Source organism: Malus sylvestris, chromosome 3 (assembly GCF_916048215.2).
Source record: "Malus sylvestris chromosome 3, drMalSylv7.2, whole genome shotgun sequence".
Lineage (NCBI taxonomy): Eukaryota > Viridiplantae > Streptophyta > Magnoliopsida > Rosales > Rosaceae > Malus > Malus sylvestris.
In genome coordinates, this window is record NC_062262.1 from 13,468,594 (window position 1) to 13,487,190 (window position 18,597).

An 18,597-nucleotide genomic window follows, 5' to 3' on the forward strand; every position below is an offset into this window, starting at 1 on the left:
GGCAGAACAATTGCTCTTATCATTCATTTCAAACAGTAATTGCCTTTGTGCAAGTTGATCAGTCTGGAAGGAGGAAGGGTAGGTTACATCTCGAAAGGCCATAATTTGCGAGGATTTTTTAGTTTCCTCTAATGTCTTAAGGAACAAGTGTAGTGACAAAATTATATATCTTATGAGATATGTTGTCTAAAACTTTTCAAAAATATATTTTGATAAACTGTTAAGACATTGCGGCCTTTCATTTTATTTTTTACAGACATTTGACGAGAAAAAAGGGTTATAATAACATTTAGAGAAATTTTATTTTAACTCATATAACCTCTCTCTACACCCAACTTAAATTGTAAATGAAAATTATATTTTTTACCCTATCACATAATTACCATCAAGTAGAAAACAAAATTAACTTTAAAACTAAAATTTATCAATAGACCCACACCTAATATTCAAACCCTACCATACAAAATCACCATTTTTACAAAACACTATCAATATTGACAGTAAACATTGACAAAAACACTGAAAATGACCTTCAAATGGTGGCCCAGAAAGGGTCTGATCAACCACTGAGAAGTCGAAAGCCGAGTTGATCAACTACTGAGCAAGTCCCAACCAGGCCACTACATAATATACTGGGAGATCAAGGGGAAAGTTGAAGAGAGAGTTCTTAGTGAATGTTGTAGAGAAATGGATGCATCATTTTTGGATCATTGCTATGTGGTCTCGAGGAGAAGCAATTCGATCGGCCCTCTTGAGCTTTGAATTGTGGAGAAGGGAACTTTCAAGAAAATTTGGGAACAATTCATAAAAAATGGGTTTGCAACGAGTCAGTTTAGGACCCCTATATGCACTAGCAACAACGAGCTATTGGGCATTCTCAATTTATGCACCATTAAGAGGGTTTACAACACTGCTTATGCTAAATAGCGACGTAACTGTATTTGGCAAAAATGCATTTGGCGAGTCAATCACTCACGAATCAGTAAATGTACGTATAGAATTCAAAACCAACACTTCAGATCCACGTTAAATAAAGTTCAACTAAGTCTCGATTGTCATAATTATAATTTTAGGGTTCTTGTGGACATGATGTATAGATAGATATACAGATATACCTTCAACTGAAAAATTAAACTGATCAGTTCTTCAAATTATTAACGTTCAATAAGCCAATAACATATAGAACGTTTTCTTATGTACCCAAATTCAAGCTAGTTAGCTATGAGGGGATATTTGTTTTTTCTTCTGTTAAGTCCAATTCAATTTGGGATTTTATTTTATAAATGGGTGTAAAGATAACTTCACATTTTGATTTGGGTTTGAGAAGGTAGTTTAGGTAATAAACTTGGGTTTAAAGAGATATTAATTCTTTAATTAAAAATAATATGAGTGTAGTGTGATTGTTTCGTTAGACACAAAAATTTCATGGTTTTGATTTGGAAATTGATTTTTGTTTTCCTTTTTCGTATTATAATTTGGTGCTATATTTTTTTCATTTATTTTATTTGCACAAAAAAATGTCTGATAGGTACATCTTGCTGACTTGGAGGAATTAAAATAATTGAGAAAATACTTTAAAAACAACTTGTTGAACGAGAAAAGTAACTAAATAGCACAAACAACTTTCCACAATACCAAAAAGCTTCCTCAGTACGACCTGATTTCATAACAAGAAAACTGTGGTTGGGATTTCATTTACACAAGCAATTCAATCAGATAAGCACAAAAAACCTGCTTATCGTCTGAACTCTCTATTCAGACCCAAAAAAAATATATGACGGCAGTGAAACAATAACACCCCATTTTCCGGTTACGGAAAAATCGGCCACTTTACGTTAGAGCTCCAAACCCCCTACTACAACATTGTGGTGCCTCACTATTTAACTGGGAAGTCATAATTCAGCTTCCCGAACTTCTCAATGTAACTGAATCTGACTGAGAAATGCCGGGGGAAGGTAATAACCGTGTCATCAGTCCGTCACAAGCAGTACCATTAACAAATTACCTCCGGGGTTAGAGAACTGAAATTTCCATATTTGATATCTTGCCCTTCTCATAAATCAAAAAATTTAACCATCAAGAGTCGTTACCTTGCAAAATCTCGTCCAGGAGATCTCCCTCTAAAAATTGTTTACAGAACAAAGCCTGAAGCCTTAGGATGGCAAAACAGCTACCGCCACTCTCTGCACTGGCCACACTTCCAGCTTCCATTCATCGGTGATGATTCAGTCCAAGGAGAACACTCATTGTGTATCAATAGCCCACAGTTCTGGCAGGAAAGATCGGGGGATGGTTCTTGAAGTGAACATACCTGACATTGCATCATATCAACAGCAGACTTTACTTCATCAGTGAAAGTAGCTATGTTATATTGATCAGGGCCTCCATCCTGGAAAACTGTATATTGGTTTTCCAGATTTCCTGATTCATCTGCAAATGCTTCGAATCCATCCAACTGGTCACCATCATCAGGTGCAAGCAACTCATTGATAGTGAAGACAGTTTGCGGTTCCATATTCTCATAGTTCAGATCTTCATAGTCATGCACCATCTCACCTTCGAATCCATTCATGGAGGCATCCCATTCAACATGGGATGGTGCAAAGTCCATGGAATTTGACAGGTAATTCATTTCACCATGTGTCGATATTCCAGGATGAGATATGTTACTCTCATGAAAGCCATCTACATCCTCTTCACGCTTAATACCCCTTCTCACTGGTAATTTCCTAGGCCCTGGCTCAGCAGTATTCCATTGAGCATTAACTTCTGAATCGTACTCTGTAACTAACTCAACTTTAGCGAGAGAAAAGAGAAGAGGATCACCATCCTGCATGGGCACTTCCTCCATGGGAAATATTGGAGTAGCAGGTTCGTACAATTTAGAATCAGATATGGAAATGGTTGCAGAATCAGAGTCCTCTCCAACTGTTTCTTGCTTTGAACGCCTAGTGTGAACCTTCTTGTTCTCAAGCATCTTTATGTTTTTAGAATCAGTGTAAGGACACACGGGTGATTTTATCCTCCGACACTTGCAGCACTTGAAACCAGCCACTTCAGAAATCTTTGACTCGTTGAGCTCAACAGCTTCAGCATGGTACCAATCTGCATCACCACAAACATAATCCACCTTAGACACACGCACACTCAGAGAGAGAGAGAGAGAAAGAGAGAGAGAGAGAGATTGCCAAAAATACCACTTATGGGAGCACACTTACTTTTGCAAGTTTCGCAGCATATATACATCAGATCTGACTGATATGGCATATGGCACAAGTGGCAAACAGGATACAACCCATGCACTTCTGAACCATCCGCAAGAAGTATGTTATTAAGCAGGAAATCAGTGTCAGTTTCCTGGCCGTTCTTCTTTTTCCATATAATACCCCAAGAACAAATGCCGCGACGTCTTTTTGCTGCCAAAGCAGACTCTGAAGTTGCTTTCTTCTCGGAACGCGTCTCTTGTCCTTTGACATGTGTTACTGGTTGATTGTAATTTTTGGTCCGTGCAACACTGGTGACTGTCATGGGAGTTTGATATTCTTGCATTTGCAAGTGCAAAGGACTAGTTGGAGACTCCTTCAAGTTTGCATTTTTAGTGAAAGCCTTTGCATGGTAGCACTGCTTGCAAGTGATCAAGAACTCAACCTCTTCATTTGTAGAAACTGTTGAACTCATAGTACAGTCCTCATGACAATAACCTGACAACAATACAGAAGAAATTGCAAACATTGGTAAAAAAAACTTTAAATACGTTTAAGAAGTTGGTATTTGATCATATAATTAGCAAAATCCTGCATTTTAAAAAAGAAGGTAGTTACTTGGCAACTCTTGCTTAAATCACATTTTTTAAGAGATTCCTAATTAAAACACTGCATTCGTAAAGACTAAAAGAAGGTTGTGTCAATGTACCTTGACAGATGCTGCACTTGAATGCATTCCTGAATTTACAACAGAGAAATAATGACTCAGTTTTTGACATAGCAGTATAGAGAACTTAACAATTAAAAAGAATAAATCATATCTTGTAGTTACCGCATTAAAACATTCAGTTGACATGAAGAGCAGGAACACAAGTCCAGATTCTCTCTCTTGCACACAAGATAGAAAAATATGTCCCTGCGGGGAACCTTCCACTGCTGTTTCTGTAACTTGCGAAACATATTCAAAGGCTCCTCAGCTGATGGCAAAAGAGCTTTGCCCACCCTTTCTTCATATTCTTTAATCAAATATAAAGGAATGCGCAGTTCAGGAAACCAAAACTTGTTATATCCATCTTGACTTTCCTCTGTTTCAATGATACTCTTTATTACACGGTTAGGCAGATGCTTTTGACTACCAAAATCAACCCCATATATGGTACTGTTCTTCACAGATTTTTTATCACATATATTTGCATTTCTAAAAACAGATGCATCTGTCTCCACACCCTTCCCATCAGGGAGGTTCTGCTCAGGACGAACAAGATCACTCCATCTCAGATGATAGTCCAAATATCTGACCTGGTGAAATATTACAGTTGAAGTTTCTTAAGTTATCAACTACATACATCACCAGGTAACTTAATATGTTGCCAGGCCAAGAGATATACGGGTGAACAGAGCAAGGAATTTAGGTATTTGCAAGATAATAACAAACCTGAAGCGCAAGCTGTGATGCGTTCTTACTCATTTCAACTGCAGCCCTCCATACTGACTGCCTGCTTCTTTTAGGAATCTCAGAACCATCAGCATAAGATATACCAGGTATTTTCTTCCAACCACCTAACGGACCACCAAAAAAGCCTTTAGTACAGATCCCTGGAAGGAAAACCTTCAATAATTCAAAGATATCATAGGGGAGGAAAACAGCTAGTTTTGTGGAAAGGCAAAGACAGAAGTTACCCTGGCGAGCTGCTTTTTTAACCAGTGAAAATGATAAAATTGCTCTCTGGAATATAAGCTTTGATAGCTTCCCACCTTGCCACCAGACAAAACTCTGGTCACGGCAATCATCATCTTTATCGTCATGAATCGCATTCTGCTTCCTACCCCTCCTGCTGTTTGGTCCACGTTTTTGTGTAGGGCCAACAGAGCAAGTTGCACTTTGAATCATCAAAGATTCAACCAACCAATCATCCACCAGCTTAATCCACTCCCCAGATAGAGCAATGGTTCGGATATTTGCCTCAAGCTGCAGATAAGAGACACATCATCCATCAGAACAAATGCATAAGCATGAAAATATATATCACAAAATAATACACCCATATATAGGATATACAAGGGAATTAAATAAACCGCAGGTCAAAATTTAGGGAAGAAAATAATATGAGATGCATAACTCGTTTCAAGGAACCTACCCAGGCATCTTATGCATTTTTGAGTCACACATATGCACACACTGCTGCTATAAATATTGTTTAAAAACTAACGAAAAGCAGAGAAGTAAGCACTATGCTGCAACCAAAGTAGTCATAAAATACAAGAGGATTATTTCACTAAAATATTCCAGTACAGATTCAACAGAATAACTAAAAAGTTTTCACTATGCTAGAATAATGAAGTGATTGCACTTATATTGCACTCATTCCTACTAAATTAGTAAATTTGTATAACTTGGCTGGCATTGGTCTTTCTCACTAATCTTTACAAGTCATGTGAAACTTAAAAAGAAAAAAAATAGCATATATATTACCAAAAGACGAGCAAAATGAAACTGATCAATGAAATTAAAATTTTAATTGGCAAACTTCAACTTCAAAGAAAATTGCATAATTGCCAATTAGTAGAAATTTCAAATCTCATGCTTTCAATATATCTACTGAACTCAAAAATTCAAATTGAAACTCAAATCAGATCGCAAAAGTTAAGACATAAATGGCAATAAATGTCCCTATAATCCTGCAACTGTCCTAATGAGTGGTTTGAAATTGGTCCTCTGATTTCAGTAGTCCATTTAATCTAACCAAAATCATTTTAGGCATCACTTGTCAGTAGTTGACATAGGAAGTTTAATGATGAAGGCCAGATCATAAACAGTGCCATTAAGTTTCATGTGGTGGAGCTCATGGAAGATAGAAACTAAGGCCCCTTTCACTAAACATACTGACCAACTAATATCTTCACAAAAAAAACAGACGTCAGGATATTAAAAACTTACTTCAAGCAATAGCGCTTTTATTGCACGGAAACTTGATCCTTGATAAATTTGTTTGCGCCACTGGTTTCTATAATTTTCATTTACAAAGGGTCCAGTTACTAGGCCACCTAAACTCTCCTCCATGTATAAAACATATGTTGCAATGCTTACAAGATTCCCCTCCCCATTCTTTATTGGATGCAGGCTGGCAAGGGTCTTCATAGTACCTTTGGTGGCACTCAAAGCAGCATGATTTAGCATACATCCTCTCTTGCTTGACACTGAAGCCTTACAAGAAAGACACCAACCACACCTCTCCCTTGGAACCTCCACAAGCTTCTTTTCAGAACTTGGCCAGAAGAATCGTGAGGCTGTTAATGAGAAGGCTTTTGTTTGCAATGAAATGTTTGCAGACGCAACTTTCCTGGGATTGCCTAAAGCCTGACTATCTGAGACCCGAGTTTCTTCTGATGATATTGCAGCAAGTTTGGAAGCAGCAGATGCAGCAAACTCTCCATGCATATAGTAATTTATGTATGCCTGAGGTTTATAAAAAGCCCCCATGCATGCATGCTCACTGTAAGAACTGTTGATGTTCCCTGAGGTGCATGTACTACGGGCTACTGCAAGCGGTCTCTCAACTGAACTTTGGTGGGTCAGATGAGATGGATCAGCCTGCTGGCTACCAGTACCATTAGGATCAGAAAATTCCATTTTCTGCCTTGTACGTATCTTGATAATCAAAGGCCGGCGCTCCTGTGGTTCACTGCCACCATTGCTCTGAAAATTAGGAAGGTCAGCTTGGATCTTATCAGAGGCATTGAGAGATGAAGCTGCCGTGTAACCTAAATTGGTATCACTTACACTAGTCACATAATTCTCAGCCTTGATCGGATCTGTAACTGTATGATTTTCCTTGCCAGGCAAAGGAAGTGACCGAGTAGAAGATTTTGCACCTTCCTTTGTATATTCCAATGGAATTTCTGTTTCAGTCGCTTCTGGAAAAGATAAGATACTTTCTGGGATACTCCAATATTGTAAAATTGCCTTGCACACATCCGAGTATAAAGCTGTATGTTGGCCAGATGAATGTAAAACTTTAAGGACTTTTGGAATATCATTCTGATTGTAATATCTAACACATGGTTCTGTATTGATAGTTTCCTTGATCCTGCAAAAATCATGCCAGGAGATTAAAACAAGCAAGCGGATAGGTTGAATGACATTCCAAATGAATGAGAAGACATTAAGAGCAAGACATATAGACAGAACAACAACAACAACAACAACAACAAAGCCTTTTCCCACTAAGTGGGGTCGGCTATATGAATCCTAGAACGCCATTGCGCTCGGTTTTGTGTCATGTCCTCCGTTAGATCCAAGTACTCTAAGTCTTTTCTTAGAGTCTCTTCCAAAGTTTTCCTAGGTCTTCCTCTACCCCTTCGGCCCTGAACCTCTGTCCCGTAGTCACATCTTCGAACCGGAGCGTCATTCGGCCTTCTTTGCACATGTCCAAATCACCGGAGCCGATTTTCTCTCATCTTTCCTACAATTTCGGCTACTCCTACTTTACCTCGGATATCCTCATTCCCAATCTTATCCTTTCTCGTGTGCCCACACATCCCACGAAGCATCCTCATCTCCGCTACACCCATTTTGTGTACGTGTTGATGCTTCACCGCCCAACATTCTGTGCCATACAACATCGCTGGCCTTATTGCCGTCCTATAAAATTTTCCCTTGAGCTTCAGTGGCCTACGACGGTCACACAACACGCCGGATGCATTCTAACACTTCATCCATCCAGCTCGTATTCTATGGTTGAGATCTCCATCTAATTCTCCGTTCTCTTGCAAGATAGATCCTAGGTAGCGAAAACGGTCGCTTTTTGTGATCTTCGCTAGATTGCTCCGGTCATTAGTGTGGATAAGTATATAAATGGATAGAGATAGGAAAGCAAACACAAGATGTACGTGGTTCACCCATATTGGCTACGTCCACGGAATAGAAGAGTTCTTATTAATTGTGAAGGGTTTACACAAGTACATAGGTTCAAGCTCTCCTTTAGTGAGTACAAGTGAATGATTTAGTACAAATGACATTAAGAAATATTGTGGGAGAATGATCTCGTAATCACGAAACTTCTAAGTATCGGAGTGTGGAGTCGTCTTGACTTGCCTTATCTGTCTCATAGGTAGATGTGGCATCTTCTCTGGAAGTACTCTTCCTCCATCCAGGGGTGGTATCTTTAACTGGTGGAGATGCACAAGGTAATGTATCAATTTCACTTGAAGCTTACTTGTAGTTTCAGGCTTGGTCAAGCGCGATACAAACCATGTAGTAGGAGTCCCCCAAGTCGCCGAGCTAGGGGGTCTGCTGAAAGAGGTGACAGACAAGGTAAGCAATCAGAGCTCCGACTGATTGTTCACCTTCTCCCCATCTTGCAGCAGCATGAAGGATAAAGAGAAGAAAAATGAGAAGAGATGATATGAGATACTTTTGCTTTTGAAGAAGTAACTTTCCACAGGCTTATTCTTGAACTGAGCTGGAGGGTTTTCTGGTTTCCTCCAGAGTATAAGGCCGACTGAAGAATTTGAGGGTCAAAACAAGTCCATCAAATCTAGAGTACGTTCCACCCTGCTGATATGGGATACTTTTGCTTTTGACAGAGTAATGGATGTATCGGCACGTGTGCTGTTACGCTTGTCTCCACATGCTTCCTTGTATCCTTCGCACTTGCCCTATCTGTTCCTCAAGCAGATGCAGAATCTTCCCTGGAAACATAAGATGTTGAAGATGAGTACTCGAGAGCAATGCCAGGTAAGTAATCAGGTAAGGGGTTCCAGGCAGTCAGTTCTTGGCTGGAAGCTTGATTCCAAGTGCTGACTGATTGCTCTCTTTCTCCTTGTCTTGCAGGTAAAAACAAGGCCAAAGGAAAAGACAGGGAAAAAGCATGATATGGGATACTCTTGCTTTTAACCCTGATGATATGAGATATTCTTGCTCTAGTATAGCTTGTTTGCAGAGGTATTATCGGGGGGAAAGAAAGCTGAATATTTCGAAAGGCTTCGTTGGGAGTGCCCTCTCAGATATGATGAAGGGTTGAGCATTTTTGCAGGTCTGCCTGTCCGTTGGGGATGGAGGTTGACATATATAGGAGTCTCCCTAACAAGTAGTAATGCTATTCCTTTACCCTGCTTGGTCATAGCACGGTAGTGGGAGCTGTCAGTTTCACATGTTTTAACTCTGTCAGAGCACTTTGAAAAAGTGGTCTGTGGTATCTGGCTCTCGAGATTCGGAGAACGATGCCTCTTCGATTTTTGAGAAAGCAATCATGCTGGGGGTCTGGCTCTCGAGATTCGGAGAGCAGTGTCTCTTCGATTTTTGAGGAAGTAATCATGTTGGGAGTCTGGCTCTCGAGATTCGGAGGGCGGTGCCTCTTCGATTTTGGAGCAAGTAATCTTGTTGGGAGTGTTGTCTCGAATGTGAGTAAAGGTTGGGCATGTTTGCTAGTCTACCTTGCCACGAAGCACAAAGGTTGATACACAGGGACTTTCCAATTATCCAGCAATGGTACTGTTCCTTTACCCTCTCTTCGATTTTGAGAAAGTAGTCATGTTGGGAGTCTGGCTCTCGAGATTCGGAGGACGGTGCCTCTTCGATTTTGGAGCAAGCAATCTTGTTGGGAGTGTTTTCTCGAATGTGAGTAAAGGTTGGGCATGTTTGCTAGTCTACCTTGCCACGAAGCACAGAGGTTGACACACAGGGAGTTTCCAATTATCCAGCAGTGGTACTGTTCCTTTACCCTTGTGGGTAATAATATGGTAGCTAGACCTTCAAAATTTATGTGTCTAAACTTTGTTAGTGTTGTTTCTTTGCTATTCTTTTACCTTTCTTGGTCAGAGCGATGTAGTGGGAGCTGCAAGCTTCACGTGCTCAACTTTGGCAGAGAACTTTGGCAAAGTTATCTGTGGTACCCATGAGCTATTGTTGCGTGTGGGAAGTGGGTGATTGAACAGTAAGATTCATGTGCTTTCTACTTCACCAGAAGTCTTCGACAGAATGCCCATAATTTCTGCAAAGCTGAGTGTGCGTGTGACAGGTGCTGACAAGGCTAGAAAAGTAGGTGCCTCTTCGATTTCTGAGATCGGCCCTCGTGGTCTCTGAGCAGCCCAGCTTTTGAGAAAGCGAGCGCCTCTTCGATTGATTCGAAGAACGATGCCTCATCGATTTTTGAGAAAGCAGTCACGCTGGGGGTCTGGCTCTCGAAGATTCGGGGAGCAGTGTCTCTTCGATTTTTTAGAAAGTAATCATGTTGGGAGTCTGGCTCTCGAGATTCGGAGGGCGGTGCCTCTTCGATTTTGGAGCAAGCAATCTTGTTGGGAGTGTTTTCTCGAATGTGAGTAAAGGTTGGGCATGTTTGCTAGTCTACCTTGCCACGAAGCACAGCAGTGGTACTGTTCCTTTACCCTTGTGGGTAATAATATGGTAGCTAGACCTTCAAAATTTATGGGTCTAAACTTTGTTAGTGCTGTTTCTTTGCTATTCTTTTACCCTTCTTGGTCAGAGCGATGTAGTGGGAGCTGCAAGCTTCACGTGCTCGACTTTGGCAGAGAACTTTGGCAAAGTTTTCTGTGGTACCCATGAGCTATTGTTGCGTGTGGGAAGTGGGTGATTGAACAGTAAGATTCATGTGTTTTCTACTTCCCCAGAAGTCTTCGACAGAATGCCCATAATTTCCGCAAAGCTGAGTGTGCGCGTGACAGGTGCTGACAAGGCTGGAAAAGTAGGTGCCTCTTCGATTTCTGAGATCGGCCCTCGTGGTCTCTGGGGAGCCCAGCTTTTGAGAAAGCGAGCGCCTCTTCAATTTCTGAGACCAGCCTTCGTGGTCTTTGAGCAGCCCAACTTTTGAGAAAGCAAACGCCTCTTAGATTTCTGAGATCAACCCTCGTGATCTCTAAGCAGCCCAGCTTTTGAGAAAGCAAACGCCTCTTCGATTTCTGAGCAGGCGCCTCTTCGATTTCTGAAGCTCCGTCGAGTGCAGATTTTTATAAGGGCTGACATTAAGTTCCAAAGCACACTTGAATCTCCACCAGTAGAAGCTTCATTCTTGCACTTCTAAGATCTTGATTTGTCCGACCTCTTCTCTCTTCAACACCTTTGAAAATGTCTGGCCCCTCCGACCGTCGTTTTGACTTGAACCTTGTTGAAGAGGCAGCCCCGCCTTCTCCAGACAACATATGGCGCCCATCCTTCGTCTCCCCTACTGGTCCTCTTACCGTTGGGGATTCCGTGATGAAGAATGATATGACCGCTGCGGTGGTGGCCAGGAACCTTCTCACTCCCAAAGATAACAGACTACTTTCCAAACGGTCTGATGAGTTAGCTGTTAAGGATTCGCTGGCTCTCAGTGTTCAGTGTGCAGGTTCTGTGTCTAATATGGCCCAACGCCTATTTGCTCGAACCCGCCAAGTTGAATCATTGGCGGCTGAAGTGATGAGTCTCAAACAGGAGATTAGAGGGCTCAAGCATGAGAATAAACAGTTGCACCGGCTCGCACATGACTATGCTACAAACATGAAGAGGAAGCTTGACCAGATGAAGGAAACTGATGGTCAGGTTTTACTTGATCATCAAAGATTTGTAGGTTTGTTCCAAAGGCATTTATTGCCTTCGTCTTCTGGGGCTGTACCGCGTAATGAAGCTCCAAATGATCAACCTCTGATGCCTCCTCCTTCTAGGGTTCTGTCCAGTACTGAGGCTCCAAATGATCCCCCTCCGGTGCCTTCTCTTTCTGGGGCTCTACCGACTGCTGAGACTTCTCCTAAGCAACCTTTGTGAAGGCTCCCTCTTGTGTGTTTATTTTGACTCATGTATATGTACATATTTGTAGCTTATCGGGGATATCAATAAATAAGCTTTCCTTCATTTCAACGTATTGTGTTAAATACACCAAAGCCTTCTTCGCTAAGTTCTTTGAATTTTCTTTTGTTGAAGCTTGTATGTTGAAGCTTTCTGAGTGGAGCATGTAGGTTGGGGTAGTGTTCCCTTAATTTTCCGAGTGAGGAAAACTTCTCGGTTGGAGACTTGGAAAATCCAAGTCACTGAGTGGGATCGGCTATATGAATCTTAGAACGCCATTGTGCTCGATCCTGTGTCATGTCCTTCGTTAGATCCAAGTACTCTAAGTCTTTTCTTAGAGTCTCTTCCAAAGTTTTCCTAGGTCTTCCTCTACCCCTTCGGCCCTGAACCTCTGTCCCATCGTCGCATCTTCTAATCGGAGCGTCAGTAGGCCTTCTTTGCACATGTCCAAACCACCGTAACCGATTTTCTCTCATCTTTCCTTCAATTTCGGCTACTCCTACTTTACCCCGGATATCCTCATTCCTAATCTTATCCTTTCTTGTGTGCCCACACATCCAACGAAGCATCCTCATCTCCGCTACACCCATTTTGTGTACGTGTTGATGTTTCACCGCCCAACATTCTGTGCCATACAGCATCGCCGGCCTTATTGCCGTCCTATAAAATTTTCCCTTAAGCTTCAGTGGCATACGGCGGTCACATAACACGCCGGATGCACTCTTCCACTTCATCCATCCAGCTTGTATTCTATGGTTGAGATCTCCATCTAATTCTCCGTTCTTTTGCAAGATAGATCCTAGGTAACGAAAACGGTCGCTCTTTGGTATTTCTTGATCTCCGATTCTCACCCCTAACTCGTTTTGGCCTCCATTTGCACTGAACTTGCACTCCATATATTCTGTCTTTGATCGGCTTAGGCGAAGACCTTTAGATTCCAACACTTCTCTCCAAAGGTTAAGCTTTGCATTTACCCCTTCCTGAGTTTCATCTATCAACACTATATCGTCTGCGAAAAGCATACACCAAGGAATATCATCTTGAATATGTCTTGTTAACTCATCCATTACCAACGCAAAAAGGTAAGGACTTAAGGATGAGCCTTGATGTAATCCTACAGTTATGGGAAAGCTTTCGGTTTGTCCTTCATGAGTTCTTACGGCAGTCTTTGCTCCTTCATAGATATCCTTTATAGCTTGGATATATGCTACTCGTACTCCTTTCTTCTCTAAAATCCTCCAAAGAATGTCTCTTGGGACCCTATCATACGCTTTTTCCAAATCTATAAAGACCATGTGTAAATCCTTTTTCCCATCTCTATATCTTTCCATCAATCTTCGTAAGAGATAGATTGCCTCCATGGTTGAGCGCCCTGGCATGAACCCGAATTGGTTGTCCGAAACCCGTGTCTCTTGCCTCAATCTATGCTCAATGACTCTCTCCCAGAGCTTCATTGTATGACTCATTAGCTTAATACCCCTATAGTTCATGCAATTTTGTACGTCGCCCTTATTCTTGTAGATAGGCACCAAAGTGCTCGTTCGCCACTCATTTGGCATCTTCTTCGTTTTCAAAATCCTATTGAAAAGGTCAGTGAGCCATGTTATACCTGTCTCTCCCAAAAGTTTCCACACTTCGATTGGTATATCGTCTGGGCCTATTGCTTTTTTATGCTTCATCTTCTTCAAAGCTACAACCACTTCTTCCTTCCGGATTCGACGATAAAAAGAGTAGTTTCTACACTCTTCTGAGTTACTCAACTCCCCTAAAGAAGCACTCATTTCATGTCCTTCATTGAAAAGATTATGAAAATAACCTCTCCATCTGTCTTTAACCGCGTTCTCTGTAGCAAGAACCTTTCCATCCTCATCCTTGATGCACCTCACTTGGTTTAGGTCCCTTGTCTTCTTTTCCCTTGCTCTAGATAGTTTATAGATATCCAACTCTCCTTCTTTGGTATCTAGTCGTTTATACATATCGTCGTAAGCCGCTAACTTAGCTTCTCTGACAGCTTTCTTCGCCTCTTGCTTCGCTTTTCTATACCTTTCACCATTTTCATCGGTCCTCTCCTTGTATAAGGCTTTACAACATTCCTTCTTAGCCTTCACCTTTGTTTGTACCTCCTCATTCCACCACCAAGATTCCTTTTGGTGTGGGGCAAAGCCCTTGGACTCTCCTAATACCTCTTTTGCTACTTTTCGGATACAACTAGCCATGGAATCCCACATTTGGCTAGCTTCCCCCTCTCTATCCCACACACATTGGGTGATTACCTTCTCTTTGAAAATGACTTGTTTTTCTTCTTTTAGATTCCACCATCTAGTCCTTGGGCACTTCCAAGTCTTGTTCTTTTGTCTTACTCTTTTGATATGTACATCCATCACCAACAAGCGATGTTGATTAGCCACGCTCTCTCCTGGTATAACTTTGCAATCCTTACAAGTTATACGATCCCCTTTCCTCATTAGAAGAAAATCTATTTGTGTTTTTGACGACCCACTCTTGTAGGTGATCACATGTTCTTCTCTCTTCTTAAAGAAGGTGTTGGCTAAGAAGAGATCATATGCCATTGCAAAATCCAAGATAGCTTCCCCATCCTCGTTTCTCTCCCCAAAACCATGGCCACCATGAAAACCTCCATAGTTGCCTGTCTCCCTGCCCACGTGTCCATTTAAATCTCCTCCTATAAATAACTTCTCCGTCTGAGCAATTCCTTGCACCAAGTCTCCAAGATCTTCCCAAAATTTCTCCTTCGAACTCGTATCCAACCCTACTTGAGGTGCGTACGCACTAATCACATTGATAAGTTCTTGTCCTATTACAATCTTGATTGCCATGATTCTATCTCCTACCCTCTTGACATCTACAACATCTTGTACCAAGGTCTTGTCCACGATGATGCCAACACCGTTTCTCGTTCTATTTGTGCCCGAATACCAAAGTTTAAACCCTGAGTTTTCTAGATCCTTTGCCTTACTACCAACCCACTTAGTTTCTTGTAGGCACATAATATTTATCCTTCTCCTCACCATAACTTCCACTACTTCCATAGATTTTCCCGTTAAGGTTCCTATATTCCACGTTCCTAAACGCATTTTGCTCTCTTGAACTCTACCCTTCTGTCCTAGCTTCTTCACCCTCCCCCGTCTAATAGGATCAAAGTACTTCTTTTGTGTGTCCCGGGTAAAGTTGATAGGAGCATATGCTCCCAAACAACTTTGAGTGGAGTCGTTCGAAAAGAAGTTTCTATGGCCCCCTTGCTCATTTAACACTGCATCCGGGTGCCGATGGAGATACAGCGACCCTTGCTCACTTATCACTGTGCTCGGGCCACACAGCGCGCCACTTACGGGTGACGCCCTAGCTTTAGCGTGATTTTGTTCTGGATTCATTTTCATAAGGATTCGACGTGATCATGGAGTGCCGGCTGTCGACTACCTGACGCCCTCCCCCTCCTCCTTTATCCGGGCTTGGGACCGGCCATGTAAGACATAGGCGGAGTTAGCAAGACATATAGACAGAACTGGAGAAAAAAATCAAAGTCCAAGGCAGAGACAGAGGTATCTCCACGAACCAATAATAATGAATTTTTTTTTAGGAAAAAGGTTCGTCAGTAATTAAAATACATAGCAAACACAAGAAGGGGGAACTAAAAACCAAAGATGTTGAAAACATACACCAGTAAGTGGTTGCAAGTACCCATGAAGATGTGCTCGTAGGAATCAATGCCAAATATTTGTGCTCCTTTAACAGATGTTCCCATTGTAATTGTTGGCCCAATCTTATCAATTGTGCAATCAGGACAATACCAGGACCCTTCTGGTATAGACAATTTCATAACACCAATACACCTTGTGTGGTAAGCAGAAGGACACCCATCACAGCAAAGCAAGGTTCCATCCATGCCACAAAGCCGACATTCATCAGAGTTGTGATCTACATCATCCATGTCCTCTTTTACACCTTTGGAACTGATTGAATTAGCATTACCAGATGTGTGATTAGTTTCCACCTCTTCTCTGTCCTTCCAGGCGGAAGTTTTAGAATATCTCGGGTGGACCCTTCTTGGCCCACTTACAAGAGGATTCGTTACTTCTGCATCATAATCTATTCCGACTTCTGATTCTTCACGCATGTCTAATTCATCTCTCAGATCTTTAGCATCTAAGACATCGTCGCAAAGGATTTGCAAAATAATTAACTTTCTACCAACTGATAGTAGATAATACTCCTTGCCTAAAACATCATTATAAAAGCCTCTCCAATCGGGTCCTTTTGTATATCCCATAATTGTCAAATACTGGACCAAGTAAACTGGCCAAGTCAATGTATCAATCAAGTTCCAATCAATGCACCTGCAAATAAATTATAAACATAATCCTGAAAGTTTAGTAATGGAACTATAAACAAAAACATCAGATATGTGTATATAGTAATATTTTACTGCAATCATTTTTCTGGTTGTAGAAGGGTAGCTAGGTTACTACCATACGCACTTGAAGCTAATATGGCTCCTGCAATATACTGATATTGTAAAAGATCCAATCAACTAATGCACTGAGAGTTGTATGTATACCTCAAACACTTTGGTGCTACCTCTGAGCCATCAGATGAGAGTGTGTCAAGATGACGCCTCAAAGCACGCAGCAAAACAACATGAATTGCATCCAACAGTGTGTTTGGAGCACAGCAATTAAGCGATCCCACAAAATCATCCAGTGTGAAGGGGTTCAAGAACAGGGAGATGCTAAATGATCGCAAGAAACCATATACGGAGAAAAGATGTGAAACATACTGCTCTGGCACGCCTATGGTACCTGAAGAAGGCGGCAATTGTGGTGGTGGGACAGGGGGTGGCTTATCATCAAAACCCATATCTCTATCCCGTGCATACTCACTTGAATCACTAGACGAATCATCGTCACCTTCAATTTGAGTCTCATCACTCTCGATCTTTACTCCACCGCCCAAATCACTCAATGCTGGTGAGTCGATCCTATCCACCTCCTGGACTGAGTTTACAACATTCTTATCCAACCCAGCTGCAGTTTCCCTATTCAATTTCGACACTAAATCATCTAATTTCTTCCTCCTAACATTCAAACCAGTGTCAAAATCATCATCACCAACAAGGATGCCACGAATCTCGCGACTCTCCAAGTCCTCACAATCGCCATCTTCGTAATTAACTCTATACAACCCGGCACCATAATACACAACTTTCCCAAGAAAAATCCCACTCCTTCCGAAGTCTTTCAACACATATCTACCCACCAACACAATCAACCTTGTCTCCACAGCCCGTTTCTTAGCTTCCGGACCAAATTTCAGGTCCTTTTCATCCTCTGCTTTACGCTTCCTAGGGCGACCCCTCTTTTTGACCACCGGATTGTCCATATAGCCAATCGGATCGGATCCCAACCCGAAATCAAACCGCCGCAAAAGCCCTAAGCTTTTCCCCAAAATTAAAGCGTCTTAGACTATCGCTAAGTAGTAAGATTTGGATAACAATTCATCCAAAATGCTTCCAGGTGTGTTCAGGCAGATCCTATCGAAACAAAAAACAAAAACAATCGAGGAGTGAATATAAAATTGTTTGAACTTAGTTCCAATAAAAAAAGAAGCATTCAGATTCGAAAATTGTGCTTTTTCTGCTGATTGAGAAGTGGAATAAATATATATGTGCAACGACGATACCTGGTTAGGGTTTGATAACCACCATTGGAGATGCCTCTGGGAGCTTCGGGAGAGAGATAGAGAGCCACACAGAGAGGGGGAAGAGAGAGAGAGAGAGAGAAGCCCTATTGGGACAAACCAACTCGGAACTAAGGGCGTGTTTGGCATGCCGGATAACACAGATAGTACTATCTAATACTATCCGGTGTTTGGTGTCATTCCATATTAAATTATCACCGGATTTTTTATGCGGTCCGCCCTATTTTATAGGACGTACGCCGAATAACTTATACACTCCAAATTGTCGGTATTAATTAGTCGGGTCGCTGAAAACAAAATCAAGCTGGCTCTTTTTCCATCTCTCTTGCTAGTTTTAAATTGTGAAACTCAGTGCCAAATGTTCTTTAATCTCCTTTTGAGGAAGTAAATGAACATGATAATCTTTGATGAATTGAGTTTTTAATCCGGTACTGCACCAAACACCCGATTAAATAGTCAGTACACTCGACTAAATAGTCAGTACTATCCGATGACAAATTAGTTTTTTTCACGAGTCGCCAGTTTGAACTCGGACGAGTTGGTTTTATACAATTTTTTTTTGTGGCGCAGATTATTGCGTGGCAATGTTTACCAAAAATTGAAATAATTCCGTAGTGTGGTATTTCGTGTGCTGCGGCTCTGTGATACCCTGTGGGGCGGCTTTATGTAACAATTGTAAACCCTCACTTCCCCATTTTGGTAAATTGAAGGGTGAGTATTCAATCACAATTTAGAGTAAATTGTAGTTATGGTCCCTTAACTTTAGCCTAATTGGAGCAATGATCTCTCAATTAAAAATCCATTACCATTGGTCCATCAACTCATCAAAACTTGCAGCTATGATCCCTTAACTAAAAATTCATTATCATTGGTCCCTCAACTTTAATTCAACTGGAGAAA

The 18,597-nt window shown here is 41.4% G+C and overlaps 1 protein-coding gene across 3 annotated transcripts; it reads right to left on the minus strand.

Annotated features, from left to right (window-relative positions):
* Nucleotides 1–1,623: 1,623 nt before the first annotated feature.
* On the minus strand, nt 1,624–17,826 carry LOC126616459 (DDT domain-containing protein PTM-like). Of its 3 annotated transcripts, XM_050284517.1 has the most exons (11): nt 17,680–17,826; nt 16,559–17,530; nt 15,660–16,337; nt 6,985–7,291; nt 6,142–6,900; nt 4,884–5,172; nt 4,639–4,799; nt 4,036–4,502; nt 3,913–3,941; nt 3,219–3,701; nt 1,624–3,105 (listed from the first exon to the last, which is right to left on the minus strand). In XM_050284517.1, the coding sequence occupies exons 2-11, from the start codon at nt 17,377–17,379 to the stop codon at nt 2,171–2,173; spliced, it is 4,929 nt and encodes a 1,642-aa protein (XP_050140474.1). In that variant the 5' UTR covers nt 17,380–17,530; nt 17,680–17,826; the 3' UTR covers nt 1,624–2,170. The 3 variants fall into 3 exon arrangements, with proteins under 3 accessions (XP_050140474.1, XP_050140472.1, XP_050140471.1); XM_050284515.1 differs by having other exon boundaries at nt 4,639–4,763; nt 6,142–7,291; XM_050284514.1 differs by having other exon boundaries at nt 6,142–7,291.
* Between the last annotated feature and the right edge of the window lie 771 nt (nt 17,827–18,597).